The 13399-nt window shown below is 47.1% G+C and overlaps 1 protein-coding gene across 2 annotated transcripts in view; it reads right to left on the bottom strand.

Annotated features, from left to right (window-relative positions):
• LOC136648696 (phosphofurin acidic cluster sorting protein 1-like) overlaps positions 1–12452 on the bottom strand; it is a 164579-nt gene extending 152127 nt beyond the window's left edge. For both annotated transcript variants that reach the window (XM_066624901.1, XM_066624892.1), the window contains exon 1: positions 12214–12452. In XM_066624901.1, coding sequence (XP_066480998.1) covers positions 12214–12407 — 194 coding nt within the window. In that variant the 5' untranslated portion in view covers positions 12408–12452. The remainder of the gene's footprint in view (positions 1–12213) is intronic.
• Positions 12453–13399: the final 947 nt, after the last annotated feature.

Below are 13399 nucleotides of genomic sequence, written 5' to 3' on the forward strand. Positions count from 1 at the left end.
GAAGGAAGACTCTGATCCCAAACCTCCACTGCCTTGTGGCTACATCCAGTTATGGAAAAGGCTTCAGGAGTCAACCTCGAGGCAAAATCAGGAGCCGGAGTCCCTGAGGCAGTTCATGGCTGAACACAGTCACGTTCTGGCAACTCCTGCGACGCCGCTGGAACCAACCGTATTGGCCTCTGCCTTTCCATTGGACCATTTCAGCGACATGGAGAGGGGGGATTTGCTGCATGGGTAACAGCCTATCCTCCATACCTACTTTACCCAGGCTTCGCTCACTGGAGAGAACACTGTGTTCCGGAACCACCATTCAGAGCGTGACACCATAGTCTTCCGAGACTGAAGGATGCCAACTGAACAGTTGTTGGAGGTAAGTGTATGTTTCACCTTCCCAAACTTGTGCTGAACGAAAGCAACGTACTCCTGGAGGCCCAATAGAATGAAATGATGCCAAGCATTCTTCAGAGACAACGAAAGAGCACTTCTGCCTACCTTACCTACAGGGTGCTCTTCCTGGACAAGACAAGGCTATCAGTCATAACCCATAAACTGAGGCTAGGTGCACCCAATTCTCTCTCATCATTATAGCTGCAATACTGAGCTACAAGAGCAGGCAGCATGTAGGCACAGTTGCCTCATACAACTACAACATCCTCTTGAAAGGTGGAATGGTAATTAGAATTGCTAGTATGTCATTCAAGAGTTTGCACAGATCAGACCTTCTGGACGCTTCTATACTCAGAGGCTCCAGAATTCTTTTCAATTCTGCCAGACCCACGCCTTAGCAATCCCTCTCCCTACCATGCCTGTCACATTCCTAAATATTTTTCTCTCCCCACAACCCTCAAACACAGGGATTTAGTCACCAGCTCCAATAAGTGATATAGGGAGACAACTCAAACTGGGACAGCCAAGCCTATAAGAATGCATGGAGCAGACACACCAACAGGCACAGTTGCCATCTACCATACCTCTTCTGCCACAGCTCAGCACAAACTTTCCAACTATTTCTGAAGCTTTGACACCAAATATTGCATACCATTTTTTATAGTTTCATATTTTGTCTGCCTCAATTACATCTGTCTGATCTAAGTATTTGGGGCATACATCAGCTGGATATTCTCTCGTTAATGTTTCTTTCTCTCATCTACAAATTAAATATCTGCAGCAAATTAAAAAGCTGAACTTACTTGGCAGCTTTAATACGAAAGCAGAAGTTAAACTCTAATTCAATGAGATTTTGAGCAGAAATGTCACATCTAGTCGACAATCCCAAAACCCACTTATTTTACAATAGGCTTCAGGCACAAGAAATTTTGTTCCCTTCTTAAGGGGCAGGAAAACTGCAGCCTGATAGAGAAAGATGGGAGATGCCTCTCACTACCATCCACCCTAGAAAGGAGTTGTTTTTTCTTCGTGCAAAGTCAAGGGTGGAAAGAAGTACCTCGTTTTCTTCCTATGGTTGCAAAGAAGCTCATGGCCCTCTGCATTTTGAGGCATAATGGAAATCAGGTAACCTTTTTGTCCTAGTACTATAGGTAAAAGTTTCCCCTGCACAGTCTTATCCAACTCTAGGGGGTGGTGCTCATCTCCGTCTCCAAGCCGAGGGAGCCAGCGTTGTCCGAAGACATCTTCCATGGTCATGTGGCCAGCATGACTAAACGCTGAAGCGTACAGAATGCTGTTACTTTCCGAGCTGAGGCAAGTAACAGGAGCTCACCCTGTTCTGCACAGTTCTGCAGGGTCTTGAACTCCTGGGCTCCCGACCTTCTAGCCGACAGTCAACAGTCCTTTAAGCCACCACACCTCCCCTAGTACTATAGGGAGATACAAATTTCATGGCTATACTATACAATATAAAACTTGCACAACTCTGGAGCAGATGATCTAACCGGCCTTCTCCAACTGGTGTCTGCTAATTCTGCAGGGCTGTTCCTGTGAGTTTGTAAAATAGGAGTCCTAGAGTATACTGTGCAGCCCTACCAATTCTGCAGCTGCTTTCCCAACAGCTGCACCACACTGTAAAGCGTATTGGAAACTCAAGTCCCTCAAAATTAAATCTTTAGATGAATTAGCAAGAACTTAAAAGTTAACCAGCACAAGAGCACAAAGCAAACATAAAAGTAGAAGCCACTTCCTTCCCTTCCCTCATTTTAAATACGGAAGATATGCAATATTTTTAGAGCAGCAGGACTGATTTGGAAGTGGCCTCATTGCATGAAATTTCCTCTTGAAAACTAAGCCCAGAGGCAACACTTCCACAAGCATGCAGCTGAAACTGACTGTGGACAGCACCAATTGGCATGCATCCATTCTGTCATAATGAAAAGCCAGGAGGAATCCAAGGGACCCACTGCAAGTTCTTTTTATTATATTGTATACATATTTTTATCCCCTAAGATACACCAACACTTACATAACAGCTCCAAAGTATCAGCAGACTCTCTCTCTTGGGAGAATGTTATCTTCATATAGGTTCTAACCTTTTAATACTTTGAGGCAGTGTTATAAAGCTTTGCATATGTGCAAGCTTGCTGCTGGGAAAGGACCTGAAAAGCAGGCAATGTGTAAGAAGTAGATGGGACTATGGCCTGATCCAGTGGGGCTGTTCTTATGTTCTAAGCAAGTAATTAGGCAAGTTTGAAGACTTGTGAAGATATCCATGACCTCTTGGCCCAATCTCAGATTCACTCACACTGCCATTTATCTTTATTTCAAGTTTCCAACAATAACTCATCAATATTAAAATCATACAAGTTTTAGGCCAAGGGTGCTCACACTTTTTTGGCTCCTAAAAAACTTTTTTTTTGGCTCCACACTTTTACTTTGAAACCCAGCAAGGCCCGGAGATCTACCAGAGTTTTTTTACAATGTTCACGCCATCATAACATATAACATTTATGTGTACAATGTATGTTGGTGTACCTTGCATAACCGCATGAGCCAATATTGCACAACACAACATAATTAACTATAAACATTTTTGCACACAGAACCAACAGATGGAAGGGGGGGGGGCAGATCTCTATACAGACCAGTGCAAAAACAGGAGAAAGGTGTGGGGGAGGGAAGATCTCTATATAGACATCACAGCAAGACCAGTGCAAAACCCCTTGCACACAGAACCAACAGATGGAAGTTGGAGGGGGGGGCAGATCTCCATACATACCAGTGCAAAAACGGGAAAGGTAAGTCAGCCCCAGTAGAGTCAACGGGGCTCACTCCCAGGGATGCGTGGACAGGAGAGAAGCTTGCCAGCGGCTCCTCTCCAGGTCTACTCACGAGTCAGCCCCAGTAGAGTCAACGGGGCTCACTCCCAGGGATGCATCACTCCCAGGGAGCTCACTCCCAGGACGGGGCTCACTCCCAGGGATACGTGGACAGGAGCTCACTCCCAGGGAGCTCACTCCCAGGAAGGGGCTCACTCCCAGGGATGCGTGGATGGGAGAGAAGCCTGCGATCGACTTATTTTGCCTCGCGATCGACTGGTCTATCGCGATCGACGTATTGAGCACCCCTGTTTTAGGCCCATACTAAATTTAACGAATTTTTTTTTAAATATTACAGCACCTGAAAGAATTACTTCTGATGCTTTTGTTTTGTTTAAAAGTTTGCATGCATGAAACCTACTCAGTTAGAGCCAGGAGGTATAAATGAAGGTCTGAAATCTGTCTCTGGAATTTCTATGACTTATGAGCGTAAGTTCCTTAGCATACACAGTCCACAGCATACAAGCTTGGGACTCAATCTCATACCAATAAGGATTATGTGTGACCATCACAACTACTTGAAAAAGGCTAATTGCATGGCTATCTCCTGCCCATTTGACATCCTCCCTGCCATGATGAAAGGCCCAAATGCCCAGGCTCACCCCGTGGTTATAGTGTACAATTTCCATCCTGCTCAATGGGATGTCACACTACTGAAAAATGGCTCCCATATTGGTGTACAATCAAAAGTGAAAGAGAACAGGGGGCCAAAAGCTCTTTCAGTGTTGCTATTTTCATCACAGGAATGGCTTGGAGATGCTGTTTTGTGGATATATACATACCGTACTGAAAACAGCCCTGAGCGTCTTTGAGTCTTCTATCCTTTCAGACTGAAAGCATTGCTTCCCCCCCCCTTTTTCATTCTCTAGCCTAATATTACTGATTAAAAAATGAGCACCAGCTCTCTCATTTTGATCTCCCACACTTGCTTGCATGCTGCTCAAAGCACATCATGTTCCAGAGTGCATAGGCTGACCTATGGGAGTTGACAATGGTTGTCTCTGCCTTTAAACTAGGGTGCTTGTGTGTATGTGGGAAAGCAAGTATAAAACTAGATGGTCTTTGGACCCATTTAAACTCTGGGGATTCTATACAAGAAGCTGATTCATCCAGCTGAACAATTTACATAGGTTCAGACCTTCCAGACATCCACCACCATCCTCCTCTTCTGCTTTGCTTAACTGTTTCTGAATAAAGCGTTCTTAATGCCTTTAACAAGAGGAAAAAAGAGCTCAATGAGACAATGGAGTCAAGTTGTTAATGTAATCCCCCTCATGTCTTAAAATGGACTAGCTTTATCCTCAATGTCCCTCCTACCCAATAACATTGTTAAAAAGACCCAAAGCTTAACTTCTGCTTTTTAATGCTCTGGCAGCCAGGTTTTTCTGCTTTATGTTACATTATTTTGTTCAACTTTCTGTTCCCTAACATCCCCATTTTGAAAAAGGTATTGCCTGCAGCTGAGTTCCCAAACAGATGGGTTAAGGGGGGGGAGGGAGTGACACAATCCCCAGAATCGCACTATTACTGGAGAGAGAGGAGGAGGGGGTTTCACTTACCTCCACCTGCATTGGTCTCCAGGTGGTGCAGGAAGCCTCTGCAGGGCTTCCCGAGCCTTAGAAAAGTTAAAAAATAGCAATTGGAAACCACTTCTTGTTTTTGACTGTGAAACCAGAAGTGGTTTCCAATCACAATTCTTAACTTTTCTAAGGCTTGGGGAGCCTTGCAGAGGCATCTGTGGGGCTCTCTGCACTGCCCAGAGACTGGCACAGGCTGAGGTAAGTGAAAACCCTCTTCCGGCAGCAGCACAATCCTGGGGACAGTATTGCTGCCTTCTCCCCGCCCCTGCAAAGACTTAGTGGTTTCCAAACATCCGAGGAGAATTTTGGGAACCGCTGGTCTAGATGCAAAGACTTCAACCAGGGAGTCTATGGTTCAAATCCCTATTCAGTCATGAAACGACCCTGGTTCAGGCATGATCTCTGAACTTAACCGACCTCACAGAATTTGTTGGGAGACAAAATGGAATTAGTACTATGCCCAAAGCTTCTTGGCAGAAAGGAGATATACTAAACATCGCAAAAATGATTAGGTAGAATCCTTAACATATCTTCAGCTGCCTGTCACACAAATGTCCCCTGGCACTACACTCTTGACCAGAAGATCTTCTAGTTATTTACATTTATCTACCCAAAGAGAGCATGGTATGTGTGTACACTCCTATCTTCTTACTCTGTAAGGAAGGCTAGCTGAGAGACAGTTACTGGCCCAAGATCAAAAGGGAAACGCTGTGCCCAAGTGGAGATTTTTACACAATGTCTCTAGAACTACTCTAGCCAGTGCAGCACAATTCCCCAGAAGAGACTTCCTGGAACTGAACTACATCACCCTTGAAGAAACAAAATGCTATCATATTATTTCCCTTACTCCTTGCCTATCAGATAAAACTCATTAGTGCCTCCTAATTGCAAAATTCCTCTGTTATAGAGAATTTTTTGCTCTAAAGAGTAGTGTTATTCATCATCGTTTTCGGTTTTGCAATATTGAAAATGCTGCTTATGTAATTTGATACCTCCTGTAGCAACCCAAAAGCAGCATTATCCTAGAGCAGGCCACATACTAGAAATGGGGTGCCAATAAGGGAGAAGATTTCTATATAGCCTTTACCCTTGTTGTGGTACGCATAGTCTCTAGTTCCATAAAGTGGCACCAGTGTTATGACTACTATTTTCACAACATTTGCTGATAGAATTCTACAGAAGTTGCCTATGTTCAACCCTGATTCTGCACCCCCAAGACCACATATGTGTACATGGATGAGGTTTGGAAGATACAAAGCAAGGTCGGAAAAGACCCATGGCTAAGCCAACTGAAATCAGGAATTCACGTATACTCCAATTTGAATCAGGGTTAAAGAGTACCTCTCAATTAGCTTGCCTTCACAAAATGGCATGAATGGCAAAGAAAGCTATGCCTTGCCCTACCCCACCCTGCACTTAGGCAAAAATGACATATTCAGCAAGGGAAATTGGAGATTTTTCTCCATGGCTCCAACTGTGTATCACTGCAACACTGACAGCTCTCTTTCCTGTTGCTAAGAGAGACAGGTGCTCAGATACTGCAATAAGGGTCATCATTAGAAAGTTCTATTGATACCAATGAGAAGTAAGCCTATAAAAAGTTATGTGGAAGATTGCTTGTAGATTTAAAAAAGTAATTAAAAAGGTAGAGCCACTTCTCTCTCCTTCAATAGACAAAACAGTAGCAAGAGCTTCCAATTCACAATTCTTGCAAAGGAATACAAGATCTCTCTTTGGGATGTGATCTGCTGCTACCTGCTAAACATTATATTCCACCCTATGGTCTAATTGACCATCTCTGTGTCATACAGACTACAGGATGGGCAAGTCCCACAGACAAACAACAGATCATATCAATTCCATGAATAAAATTCCAAGGGAAATCCCAGCTTCTCCAATTAAAGATCTCACGTAGAAGTGCTTGCAGTGTTATGCATGTAGAAGTCCTCTGGATGAGACTGTGGGGAACTGTGGCAAAACCAGAAGCACTACAATGGATGAATCAATGGTCTGAGTCTGCATAAAGTTGCTTCACATTTTCATAAGCAGACCCCCTCCAAAGGATTCAATAAGGCCCTGTCTCCTAGATAGCTCCCGACAACTCCCCTTCACTAATATCACTGTAATATTTTTGCTGGGCCACAAATTTATCTGTTACTCCTATTTTCTCAAGGGAATTTCTAAAGAGAATCAGACAAAGAAGAAATTCCCCTCGCATTCCTAAGGAGATCAACCTCTTGAGTTGCTCTGCACAACTTTCAAGCAAGGATTCAAATGCAAGGCTATTGAAGAAGGGGACTGGGAGGGCAGAACAAAAAAAGTGATAGCATGACTGTGTAAATGAGAGAATGTATAAACATGTACTGCTAAGGCAGACACGTATGCTCAGGTGCATCTTGCCACATCATTTTTAATGATGGCCATGCCCAACAGATTTTTGTCTCTCCTTAAAGACAGTATATAGAGGTTGTGCTTTGAGAAAAGCAATGCTCCTCCTTGATCTTCTGTACTCTCCTGTTCCTAGGCAACCTGAAGTGTTCCAATATCAATATCTCAAACATCACAGCTTGGGCTAAAACAAAATTAGAAATCTGACCACTTAAGTACTGCCAGAAACACCCCACAATGAGAGTGCCAAAGATTTGTGAGCCAATGAACAGAAAAACAGAGCAGTTCCCATTCATGACTCAGACACATATGTTTTTATTTTGTCAATCAAAACAAACAAGGGCACAGGTAGAAGAGGTTGGTAATGTGGATGCCAAGGTTCAGAGACAATAATGCTTTCAATCTTCTCAGGAGCAAAACAACCAGTTCTTATACCTACCACTCCAAGACATGCAAAGGTTGCCAAGAGCCATTTCAACCTGTAGGGAGAATGCTAGTGTGCAAGTGTTGCTAAGAGGAACTGCCTTTACAATTTCAGCAAAATTTCCCATGCTTCTCTCCAACATAAAATGACTGTGTTCTTTCAAATCTACAGGCAGTAGTATAGTACTCAAGGTATCCAGTCTCCAAATCCATAAGATATTCTCCAGAACTGTAAAGCAATTCAGGTGTTAACAGTATTTTGTCTTACATCAAGATTGGTCTATAAACACAAAGCTATATCCAGGACAGATAACCACTCACAAAACCAAACGTCTATCTGCTGACCTCTTCCCAGTATTATCACTTGAGTCACAGGGCAAGAGCTAAGCTTGTTTTTATTATGAACCTTGCATGTTTCCCACCAGCTTAAAATGTTTTGAAGAAGTTGCATTAGCGGTGCCTAGTTGTTCTAGGTCTAATAATTCTTGTTTTTCATTACCTTTTTGTAAGGAGAGACACCCACTCAAAAAAGAACCCCAAAACTGCACAACAGGGTACAATGACAGAGAAGAGACGGGATTAGTTAAATAAACAATACAAACTATTAACAGAAGCAAGCTTCCAAGTCATGATTTCTCTGCTTGGAGACGGTTTCCATCAGTTGCCATGGAATGCAACAGAGCCCATGGATACACAAACCTTTTCAGAGGCAGCTTGCTTCTGTGACATACCCTTTTCTGTATCTGAATGACTTTTCCATCTCTTTGAGAAATTAATTCTTCTTCCTTTCTCACTATCCCCCCTTGGCAGACTAGTCCACACAATACATAAGACCCTTCAGGCTGTGCCATATGAAATATCTACAGGTACTTTCATGAGCGCCAGGTAAGTTCAGAGGTAGGACAGGTGGAAATCTCTTTATTCCATGTTCATCCTGACTGTCCATCTGCTACCAAAGATGTGCATTACTTCTTTAGTCAGGTGCCTCTCGTCATGCCATTTCACATAGATACAGCCTATGTCCCTCTCATGTTGTATATGTGGTCATCAGCCTTCTGCAGTACATATGCAGTCATTCAGCTGTGCATGCTATCATGTTCATGTTGGCAACCTTCAGTCTCGAGAGACTATGGTATCGCGCTCTGAAAGGTGGTTCTGGAATAGCGTCTAGTGTGGCTGAAAAGGCCAATTCGGGAGTGGCAATCCCTTCCACACTGGAAGCAAGTGCAGTCTGTCCATGGTCTGTCTCCCTGGCTATGGGCCTTCCTTCTTTGCCTCTTTGCCTCAGACTGTTGGCCAAGTGTCTCTTCAAACTGGGAAAAGCCATGCTGCACTGCCTGCCTCCAAGCAGGCCACTCAGAGGCCAGGGTTTCCCACTTGTTGAGGTCCACTCCTAAGGCCTTCAGATCCCTCTTGCAGATGTCCTTGTATCGCAGCTGTGGTCTGCCTGTAGGACGCTTTCCTTGCACGAGTTCTCCATAGAGGAGATCCTTTGGGATCCGGCCATCATCCATTCTCACGACATGACCGAGCCAACGACTGCATTACAATCTCTGTGCATGCTAACAGATAGGAATAATGCTAGTAACCCAAACAAACTTATATATGTACCTGCAACTATTCTGATGCAATTACAATGGTTGCTTGTTCTGCAGAAAAGGGCAGTTGACTTCTGATCATACATGATCCAACAGGTGCTCCAACACAAAGTGACAGGCATATACTCCAATTGACATCAATGAGTATAGGCACTCAACTTAGCACAGGATTACAGAGAATGTTCCCTTCACAATCAAAGCTCAATACTTAACTATATACATTAGTCATGTTTTATTCTTCCTGCCAACAGAATACCCAAGGAGTGTTAGCAGAAGCTCTTTTTCCAAGCTGATTATGCCAGCTTCATCATCTTCAAGTTCTTGTTTATAGCAACAAGGCACAAGGAGGTGAGAGATGAGTACACAGAGAAAACAAATAGAATACACTGGGTGTAAGTAATTGTGTGAACAGATGGGTGTTATGCATCGATAACTCTCTCCCTCCCATCATTAACAGAGATGTTCATTAGCAGAACACATTTCTGGGACTGGAGTAACCACCAATGTCTTGTTTAAAAGCTAACCAGGCAAAGCCAGCTAGAAGTACAGGATGGATAGCAAAGCACAGGAGAACTAAGATGGTCTCGCTGTTCTAAGGTCCCTCACACACCTCTCTTCTAAGCAAATCTTTCATTCTCCAACCCTTACACAGCCCTGGTCAGCCTCTGGTTTTGCTAGACAAGGAATGTGGGGTTACAGGATAAGGTCCAAATGCTTGTTCACATCCATGTTTTATCTCTGGGGTTGGCCACTAGGAGCCAGATATCACCACTCATGGGACAGCAGTTGCCTACCTCATGACAGATAGATTTCCATCACATTTCTAGAAATGCAAACTCTCTTCCAAGATCAGACAGCTACCTGAAAACAGCAGAAACCTGCACACAGCACCCTCCTACACCTTTGCCAGTTAACACAATACCCCCATACAAACTTCCTAAAGAACCATACAAACCAGAATGAAACGCCAGCTTCCCATTGCAACCTAATATATATATATATACACATACCTAAATATACCGTTCTGAACGTGACCTTTAATACTCCAGCCTGCTCAAGTCCCCAGACCCTATCCACACTTGTACACCACAAAGCCCAAGCACAAACTGCCCCATTCACTCAGCAGATACCCCTCTCATGCCACCATTAGAGCTGCACCATATCTGTTCACCCACATTCATAGCCAGTTCCACTTAGTGGGGCCCTCCGTAACACACTCTTGGTGACCTCTCATCCTTTTCCTTGCCCAATTACAACTGCTGGATTGCCCAGAGAGAGAAAATGTACCCACATTGAGGCAACGGCTGCCCTTTGTAGTGCCACTCACCTGCGAAAGCAAGCAACTGGTGGAGATCACCGTGAGGAGCAACCACTGCTTTCCCTCACTTACCCGCATGCACATAGTTTGCCTCTCTGGCCAAGGCAGCAGTTGGGAGTCCTCTCTTTGGGCACTGCTGCAACTTTTTATTCTACCACCCAGAGGGAAACAGCAGGCACAAGTGGTTCTGTGCAGCCACAGCAACTTCCATTCACTTGCTCACCATTCAATCTGAACAAAATGCACCCAATTCTACTCACTGTCCCTCCAGAAACAGGCAAGCTGCTCTTAGTGGCTACTTTCCTTTGGTTGTTCATCTATCTTCTCCACCTGGGTGGTTCAATGGTTAGGACTGACTGCCCAGACTACAGGGTGCTTTGGTCCTACACCAGTGTTTCTCAAGGTTTGTCCTTCACTGAACCACTTCACACAGTACACCTATTCAAAGTACCACTGGAAGTAACTGGTAATGACATCACCACCAGTTACTTCTGGGTTAGGAGGCCAGATGCAACATGACAAATACCAGCACACCAGCTCAGGGTGGACAAGAGGTCTTTTTCAAGCACGGAAAAGCGAGCTTTGGAATGCACACCAAGCCTCCTACTGTTGTTTGTTGGGTCAAGTTCCAGATCTCACTGCTGGGCAGCAGGTGCCCAGGAGGATCACCAGACACCACCTCAAGTACCACTAGTGGTACCCGTACTACTGGTTGAGAAACACTGGTCTACACCAGCCAAAGAAAGAGAAAAATAAAGGTGAGTGAGCAGCAGTTGCTCCTTACTGCTCACACTCTCTCTTAGAGCCCAATCCTATCCATGTCTACTCAGAAGTAAGTCTCAATATAGTCAGTGGGGCTTGCTCCCAGGAAAGTGTAGATAGGATTGCAGCCTTCTAAGAAACAAGGCAGTGAGGAGTATGGCCTGACAGGCCCAACCCCAACAGGTTCCAGAGAGGCTAGCAGGTGAGAAGTGATGGAGGAAGCAGCAGTGACACACCTCTGCCAATCTCGTGGGCCCTGCCTCCTGGAGAGGCCACCCCCAGGGCTGTGCTGCCCAAGCAGAGAGCAGGGCCCCCTCGTTGCCCACCTGCTCCCTGGGGATGCTGGCAGGTGAGCTTCAGCCACCACCTGTTCCCTCCCTCCCTGGGCAGCAGAATCCGGGCTAAAAGGAGGGATGGGGGAGGGGGGCATCCCGGCGAGCCTAACCCCAAACGCAGGAGAAGGAGCAGGAGGGCAGCAGGGGTGGCCGTGAGGGGAGGGCAGCGCTGCTGCTCCCTGCCAGAGGCGGTCCTCTCCGAGGCTGACACCTGCCCGGCGTCCGTCCGTCCTCCCTCCTCAGCCTGTTCCCACCGCTGACCCGAGGAAGAGGCAGATGAGCGCGCCGACGGAGGGGTGGCGGCACCTCGCAGGCACCCCCCGCCGACACGGGCTCCAGGAGGAAGATGACGAGCAGCCCAGCCGCGCCGCCTTCCCCCGGGGTCCTGCCGACAGCAGGGGCGGCGACGGGGTGGCTCAGGGGCCGTCAGCGGCGGGCCCAGCCCACGTTGTTCCCGCACACGCCGGGTCAGCCACTGCCCACCCGCCCCTCGCACGCCGCCTCCCGTGGAGGGACAAGCCGCCCGCCCCGCCGCCTCACCTGGGCACGCAGCTGGGCGCCGAGCGGTCGATCTCCCAGGTGGCGAAGAGGTTCATGGGCACCGGGACCGGCCCGAGACCCCCGGAGACCCCCGACGCCGCCCCGCATGGACCCGTCGAGAGCCCGGTCGCGCCGGCGAGCCCGCCGGGCCCGGAGCCCAGCGAGCCCGCTGCTGTCGTCGTCGCCGCCGCCATCGCGCCGCTACCCTGGAGCCTAAGCTGGGTGCGGTGGGGGGCGGCCGGGACCCTCGGCCCAGCCCCGACCTCCGCCTCACAGCCCGGCGGGGCGTGGCCTCCCGCGCGCCAGCCAATCGCGAGCGAGGGGGCGCGGCTTTTTATCCCCGTTGGCCAAGCAGGGTGGAGGGGGCGTGGCTGATTCTGGGGAAGCGGCCAATCAAAACGCAAGGGGCAGGCTTTGAAAGAAGGAAGGCTTGACCGGGTGTGGTCTTGGGTAGGGAGAAGTAAAATGGGGCGGGAACTGAGTACTTTAAAGAGGCTGAGTGACAGGAGGCTCAGCCAATCAGCGCCGCCGATAAAATAAAAGTCTTCCAATTAATATCATTTGTGTCATTTAATTAATTGTTTTATTATTCTGGACCATTAGGATCACTGACATTTGTTGCAACAGAGGATGTCAGCTGCACAGTTAGCAGCTGAGGCTTTATTATATAGGTATTTGCTCCAGCCTAAAATCTCTGGGGGCCAACACAAGGGATGCATTTTTGTCCCTGGATCTTGGGCCAGACTTGCCAGTGCTGCTCAGCAGGTGAGTGTCTGTCTCCCCATTGGCACTGGTTCTTTTTCCTGGCATCCTTCTGCACTTTTCAGATGTATGGACTCCATACGTACACCGCCTGCTGGGTGGTGCCTAGGACATTTGCCCACTCCCCCCCCCCAACGTATGCAACTGGCAGGGATGGGCAGTGGGTGGGGAGGCAGGTGAGGCAGAGCCTCCCCAGCAGAGCCCTTCGAAAAGCATTACGAAGCCTCTGCGTGTGGGTTGTGGGTGCTTGGGTGCCTCCCACAGTGGCGGCGCTTTTCAAAGGGCTCCACTGGGGAGGCTCTGCCTCACCCACCTCCCCACCCACCGCCCATCCCTGTCCAGTGGTATGGAGTCCTATCTCTAAATTGCTCTGTTAGAGCCATCACTGGAACAGCAGGCATCCTCCCATTGTGGGCTTCCCCTC

This window comes from Tiliqua scincoides, chromosome 1 (genome assembly GCF_035046505.1).
Source record: "Tiliqua scincoides isolate rTilSci1 chromosome 1, rTilSci1.hap2, whole genome shotgun sequence".
Classification (NCBI taxonomy): domain Eukaryota; kingdom Metazoa; phylum Chordata; class Lepidosauria; order Squamata; family Scincidae; genus Tiliqua; species Tiliqua scincoides.